The 7,766-nt window shown below is 30.2% G+C and overlaps 1 protein-coding gene across 2 annotated transcripts in view; it reads left to right on the top strand.

Moving 5' to 3' along the window:
- Positions 1–3,491: 3,491 nt before the first annotated feature.
- LOC102600230 (protein cornichon homolog 1-like) overlaps positions 3,492–7,766 on the top strand; it is a 15,553-nt gene continuing 11,278 nt past the window's right edge. Inside the window, exons 1-2 of one of the 2 annotated variants that reach the window (XM_006363784.2) lie at positions 3,492–3,758; positions 4,347–4,528. In XM_006363784.2, the coding sequence (XP_006363846.1) occupies positions 3,684–3,758; positions 4,347–4,528 (257 nt within the window). In that variant the 5' untranslated portion in view covers positions 3,492–3,683. The remainder of the gene's footprint in view (positions 3,759–4,346; positions 4,529–7,766) is intronic. The other variant, XM_006363783.2, reaches the window with a different exon arrangement.

The raw sequence follows: 7,766 nt of genomic DNA, 5'->3' as shown, positions 1-7,766 counted from the left end.
TTTGGTCTAAGACTTTCGATAGTAGTCCATATCCAACTTCTTTGAGATAACCAATAAATTGGACCAATGGTCATAATATTGCTTAAAAAATATAGTAGGAAATATAGAATATGTACTAAATTGAGTGTTAAGAAGAAGAAGAATAGAAAACTTAGAAAATTTGTGATAAAATGAGAGAGAACCCTTCTATGTATAGCCAACAAAGAGTAGTGTGAACAAGTGATTATTGTGCCTTAATAGAAAAGTCATAACCCTTCAGAAAAGTCACAACTCTTTGGAAAAGTCACTATCCTTTGGAAAAGCCAACTCTTTGGAAAAGTGACAACCTTTCAGAAAAAGTCACAACTCTTTGAAAAAATCACAACCCCTTGAACTAGTCACATTCCTTCGATGTGAAAAGTGTCTTCTTTTAACATATTCTATATTATAATATAAATAAATATAAAATATGTACTAAATTGAGTGTTCTAAGAAGAAGGAGAAGAATAGAAAAGATAGAAAATTCGATGTTTAAAAATGTGAGAGAACCTCCTATTTATAGCCAACAAATGTAGTATGAACATGTAATTTCTTTATAGTTTTTTTCTTCATTGAACATGTCAAAAGAAAATTAGTTCAACTGCTCAATTCTTGAGCAACTAATCACAACCAGAATAATTTTTTGGTTCGTACCTACTTCTTTCTGTGGGCTTTTTCCTTCTGTCATTACTTTGTCCGACAACTAACACCAGTATTTCATTCAATGATCTGTTAATTTTATCTTTTATGTATTTGTATTGAATTACTTTTGTATTTTTTGGTTATGAAAACTTTTTGAGCATTCTTGATTGACCGATATGAAAAAGTCACAACCCATCGAAAAAGATGCAACTCTTTGAAAAAGTCACAACCCATAAAAAAATCACAATTCTTCAATGTGAAAATGTGTTTGATTTTAATATATTTTATAATATAAATAAATACAATATGAAATATTTTGTACGATTTGGTCTAAGACTTTCGGTAGTAGTCCTTATCCAACTTCTTTGAGATAACCATTAAATTGGACCAATAGTCCATAAAATTGCTTTAAAAATATAGTAAGAAATATAGAATAGTTTTAAATTGAGTATTAAGAAGAAGAAGAATAGAAAACTTCAAAAAATTGTGGTTTAACAATGAGAGAGAACCCCTCTATTTATAGCCAACAAAGGGTAGTGTGAACAAATGCATATTGTGCCTTATTAGAAAAGTCACAACCCTTCAGAAAATTCAAAACTCTGTGGAAAAGTCACTATCCTTTGGAAAAGCCAACTCTTTGAAAAAGTGACAACCCTTCAGAAAAAGTCACAACTCTTTGGAAAAGCCACAACCCCGGAAAAAGTCACAATCCTTCAATGTGAAAAGTGTCTTCTTTTAACATATTTTATTTTATAATATAAATAAATATAAAATATTTACTAAATTGACTGTTCTAAGAAGAAGAAAAATAGAAAAGATAGAAAATTCGATGTTTAGAAATGTGAGGGAACCTCCTATTTATAGCCAACAAATGTAGTCTGAACATGTTCTTATATTGCCTTATCACAAAAGGCACAACCCTTCAGAAAGGTCACAATTCATCCAAAAAGTCACAACTCTTTAGAAAAATCACATCCTTTTAGAAAAGTCACAACTCTTTGAATAAGTCACAATCCTATGAAATAGTCACAACAATTCTGAATAGTCGTAACCATTTGAAAAAATCACAACTCATCGTAGAAATCACACATTTTTGTAAAAGTCATAACTTTTTGAAAAAGTCATAACTTTTTGAAAAAGTCACAACTCTCTTTGAAAAATACACAACTCTTTAAAAAAGTCCAACCTTTAATGTGATAAGGTGTATGCTTTAAATATATTTTATAATATAAATAAATAAATGTAATATAATATAAAATATAAAAGATAAAATAAATTGGATTTTTTAATTGGGAGTATTATATAATTTTAACATTCAAGTTAGAGAGTTCATACTTTTAGGAAAGTGTATATGTATATGTATATATGTACACACCCACGCACGCACACACACAGAAAAAAATGTTATCACGTATATATTTTTCATATATTGTTTCTTAACCTTTCACATTCTTTATTCAGAAAGTTTAAATGTTTCAATTACTAATTTTTTATTCTTTGTTAATGGATAATACAAGACAAAGTTTGAAAGTCTCAACTATTATAGCTACTCCTGCTTGTAATCTTTCCTAATCTCCTAATTACTTGTAATTGTTTTTAATTTCTATATTTTTGCTCAGTTGGTGCGCTCTAAAGTAACAAACATGTGACTTAAATTGTTCATAATACTTTAATTGTTCTTTTTTTTTTTGGTAAAAAATAATGTATTTCAAAATATTTTAAGTTTTTAAAATATGATTAATAAAAAATTTAAAATTTAATGAGATCTTTTTATGATTTACTAACTCTAGAATAATCAAGGAACACATATTTGAGATTACGAGGGGAAAATATCTTTTACATGATAAATTTTTCATGTCATATTTATGAGTGTTTATGGAGAATGACATGGAAGAACATGAAAACTAGTTGCTACCGGCTAAAGAATGAATAATAGCCCTCATTAAATTGGGTATCTTATACTCCCTCCGCTCCTTTTTATAGGTCACCTTTTTAGATTGCACTTGTATTAAGAAATTAAGTAATTTTACCCTTCTACCCTTATTTAATGTTTTTTAAGTCAACTTTTCAACAAATAATGAATATGCTAGATTTCAAAAATTAAAATGCATTTGGATGACTATTTAAATTTTTGAGCTTATTTTCAAAATCAGATTTTATATATAGTGAGTGGAGAGAGTAATTAATCAATGTATGAAGTACTCCAATGGATATTAACTACTTAATAATTTTCCTAGGTTGATCAAAATATATATCTTCAAGACTAATTAACTACTTTATCAAGAATATAATAGGAAGAATATGATAATTTATGCATTGATTTTATGAAATAACAAGTATTATGGTCCAACTATTTATAGAAATGGATGACATATAAATAGAAATGGAGGGAGTACTTTGTATGCAATTGTACAAAACTATAGATAAATTCATAATTGACTAATCTATGAAAAATCATTCAATATTGAGAAAACAATTATATCAAAGAATATATATATAATTGAAAATATGTAGAAGATAAAACTCATTAAAGAGTAAAATTTTTACAATCTTTCAAGTTGTTAATATAAGTGACAATACCAAATTTCTAATATTCAGATATAAGAAAATGATCATTCATAATTTTAATGAGGTCATGAATTACCGTGTGAAGCGCGGATAAATTATCTAGTTTAATTAAAATTTGTAAAATATATTTTATTCATCTTTTAAATCAAAATAAAAATAAAATAAATAAAATATTGTTGATTGAAAGAATATAAAATCGAATCAAACTAAATCTAAGTAAAATTAATTTATTTAATCATTTGATTGGATTTTTATTGAAAGAGTTCACTAGTATGATTAATTGAGTAGTTCTTGTTCAGTATCCATTAACTTTCCCTTTCTCTTTTGTTCCTCCCAAGAAGACAATATTTCTGGGTTTTTCCTCCTAAACAATCCTCATTCATCAAAACCCTCTTTTACGGATTTGCTTTTTCTTCCTCCATCTGCATGTAGAGAATCCAATCAAACCAAAAATAATGTCTTGGGAACCCATTCTTTGGCTTATATTTTTAGCCATTAACATTTCCCTTATTTCATTACTCATCTATCAGGTATCCTTTTCTCCCTTTATGCGTAAACCCCATTAAGTTTTTTTTTTTTGGTCTTCCTTGTTAATGTTTTTGGAAGATTACTGGAAATATAATTCAATGTTTATTTCACAAATCATTTGTTGGTGGTGGGTGGCGTAGAGGAAGAGAGTGATTTTGTATGATTTTTATTTCACTATTCTCTTTGGGGAGTTGTCTTTTTTCTTTTTCTCTTTATTTCTTCTTTAAACCTTTTTTTTTTCCAGAGTTTGCAGAGCAATCCTAATGGTTCTGTATAAAATAAAGTAGTATTAGACAACTATTGATTAGTGGATTTTTAATTTTTTTTGCTTATTGCAAGGAGTCATTAGTTGACAAACTAATATGTTCATCTAATTATGGAATAATCTTTATAGAATCGTGTTAAGTTGATGTCCAGAAGTTTTGAGTTTTTGTTTACTTTAGTGGGTCTGCAGCAATTTTTTTTCTGCTGTGTTAATTGATTTGCTGCAGTGATGAAAGTCCTTGTCAACTGTTTACTTTATCCTCTTTCGTCCACATAATTCATTTCTGTTCCTTGTTGTCTGAAGTTCTTTATTTTGGTTTCTGTAGATCGTTTGCTTAACAGATTTGGAAGCTGATTATATGAACCCTTATGAGTCTTCATCTCGTATCAACTCTGTTGTCCTTAAAGAGTATATTTTACATGGTGCATTCTGCATCCTATTCCTTGTCACAGGGCATTGGTTTATCTTCCTGCTAACACTTCTTCCTGCTTACTATAATGTGAGAAAGTAAGTTCCTTCTTCTAATTTATGTATGTTACATCTTATATCAAGTTGATATTCATGCCATGTACTTTCTGTCTATGTTGCTTAGATCATCCCAAAATGTCGCTGCACCTGTGTTGGATCCTTATAGAATAGAGCATTTTTGGAGGATCCGACATGGGTATAGCAAGGATCTGAGTAACATAGGTTTTCATATAAATGAGATTATACTTCCATACATGAAATCCGACAATTTGGGAGGATCCGAGTAGGATAGGTTTCCATATAAATGAGATTACTTCCATTCCTGAAATCTGGCTTTTGCTTAATACTCTTTGCTTCTCAAAGTGTATTAGTTATGATGTTATCAATGTAATGTGGAGCTTCTCGAGCCACTAATTAGCTAACATCTCTGTTCGGGTTATGTTCTTATATGTTAATTATGAGGAATAAGATGGAAAGATAGGGAAAATGTGTTATTGGAATATGTATCCAAATCGATTCGGACTGTGACCGTCACTTCTTAAGGCCTAATATGTTATACAGGTTTTGGAGTATGGTAAGTACCAAGGTGATACTTGAGTTTTTTGGTGTCTGGGATACATGATATACATAAGGTGCCATCAAGAACATTTTTTCATTTGCTGTTAGTAGATATAGAAGAGAGAGAGAGAGAGAGTGGTGACTAATTGGGTTAGGCTTGCCTTTTAAGTTAGGCACCTCCAAGGCAAAAATATTAAAGAAATACTCTACTTGTTAGCCCCAAATGTAGAGTTGTATAATAAGAGTATAGGGTTGTGTTGGGTAAAAAAAGTTTCCAGGCACAGTTTCTGAGAATACTCTGTCCTACTTACTAGGAGGGTAGAACCCATCTTTCCGGTGGCCTTACACGCCGGAAAACTCCACTCTTCTCTTTGTTTCCCCTAGTTTTCACTTGCTATGTTACTCTAAGTTGTTCGGACTCTTCACTTTTGGTGCCGCACCCGTGTTGACATGACATGGCTGTGGGTGTGGGAGCTGCGTCCGATTTGGTCAACCGATTTTGGGTACTTTGACTAAAATCGATGGGAAAAGTCTGGATAGTTTATTGATTTATGTAGTCAATACAAAAGCTAATGTGAAATTGAAGAAAATGGAATACCTTTTAAATATAAATTTCTATGTCACTCCTTTTCCTTCAGGATTCTCCTGAAGTTCTCCGCATAATATCTCATAATTTATAACCTATTTTTAGATATTTTAATTACTTTTAGGTGTCTCAAGACAAAGCTACACAGACTGAAAAAGAAAATACTATAGAAGAAATACTCAAAGCTATGAACCTACTTTGCACAAAAGTAGAAAATATTGACAAAGAGCTACAACAAATAAAAAGTCAGCAGCATGACTATAAATATGCGGAGCTAAGTCGATCAGAAGACTTAAAAATTCCAGAGCTACAAGGTGACGTTGGGAAACACCTAAAAACCCATAATGATTTGTTACATGCAGCTATAGGAAGCACATCTGCAGCAAAAGAAGAAAATAAAACCAGATATGTTAATACCAATATGAATAAGATGTTCGAAAAACCATTTAATGCCAAAAAATCAAAAAGATCCATTATTCATACCACCTCAGCTAAATACCTATAAAGAAAGCCTAAGAACAAAACAAAAAGACTTATAACCATATAACCAGAGCTTATATAGAAAACATCCATAAATACAGACTTTTCTAAACCAAAATCCAAGATCCAAAAATACAAAAAAACCCCATGAAGATTATATTACACAAAATCTGCAGGGATATAACAAGCTGATTGCACAACCAGGAACAAGTACAAATCTAGTAGGAACTTGCTACAACTACGGATTGTTAAGTACCGTATATACCCCAAATGTAGAGTTGTATTAAAGAAATACTCTACTTGTTAGCCCCAAATATAGAGTTGTATAATAAGAGTATAGGGTTGTGTTGGGTAAAAAAAGTTCTCAGGCACAGTTTCTGAGAATACTCTGTTTGGGTATATACGGTACTTAACAATCCGTAGTTGTAGCAAGTTCCTACTAGATTTGTACTTGTTCCTGGTTGTGCAATCAGCTTGTTATATCCCTGCAGATTTTGTGTAATATAATCTTCATGGGGTTTTTTTGTATTTTTGGATCTTGGATTTTGGTTTAGAAAAGTCTGTATTTATGGATGTTTTCTATATAAGCTCTGGTTATATGGTTATAAGTCTTTTGTTTTGTCTTAGGCTTTCTTTATAGGTATTTAGCTGAGGTGGTATGAATAATGGATCTTTTTGATTTTTTGGCATTAAATGGTTTTTCGAACATCTTATTCATATTGGTATTAACATATCTGGTTTTATTTTCTTCTTTTGCTGCAGATGTGCTTCCTGTAGCTGCATGTAACAAATCATTATGGGTTTTTAGGTGTTTCCCAACGTCACCTTGTTGCTCTGGAATTTTTAAGTCTTCTGATCGACTTAGCTCCGCATTTTTATAGTCATGCTGCTGACTTTTTATTTGTTGTAGCTCTTTGTTAATATTTTCTACTTTTGTGCAAAGTAGGTTCATAGCTTTGAATATTTCTTCTATAGTATTTTCTTTTTCAGTCTGTGTAGCTTTTGTCTTGAGATGTAATCTGCAATAACATTCTTGTTAGTACATATCACTTCTATTGTAAATGTAAAATTTAATATATTTAATACTAATCTTCGTATCTCTTTGGTCTTTACTGAATCTTGTACCTTTCTTGTTATCCACCATTTTACCTGCGTATTATCTGTTCTTACAAAAAAATTGTTATATACGATGTATGGTTCAAAGGCTAATAAACATTTATATATTGAATATAATTCTTTTCTATTTATTTCCCACTTTATTTCGGGGTTTGTAAATGTTCCTGAATAATATCTGCAATGGTGTTCCACCTTTTCTTTATTATATCTATATTTTAATACTCCTCCGTAGCTTATATCACTTGAATCTGATTCCACTATATATGTAAATCCTTTATTTTCATCTGGAAAACATAATTTAGGTAAATTTTTACATAATAATTTTATTTTTCGTATTTGTTCTTGGTCTTTATTGCCAAAATGATACTCTACATCTTTCTTTAATTTCTTATGCAAAGGTTTTAAGTTTTCTGCTAAATTAGGTATATATTCTCTCACTTGATTTACTAATCCTAGAAACGATTGTAATTTCTTTTTCGTATCTATTTGTTCTTCAGAATTTATTAGCTTTTGTACTATGTGTGTTTGCATTTTTAT

Source organism: Solanum tuberosum, unplaced genomic scaffold (genome assembly GCF_000226075.1).
Source record: "Solanum tuberosum cultivar DM 1-3 516 R44 unplaced genomic scaffold, SolTub_3.0 scf00435, whole genome shotgun sequence".
Taxonomy (NCBI): Eukaryota; Viridiplantae; Streptophyta; class Magnoliopsida; order Solanales; family Solanaceae; genus Solanum; species Solanum tuberosum.
Note: the sequence above shows the minus strand (reverse complement) of the source record. Positions and strands in the feature narration are given on the sequence as shown.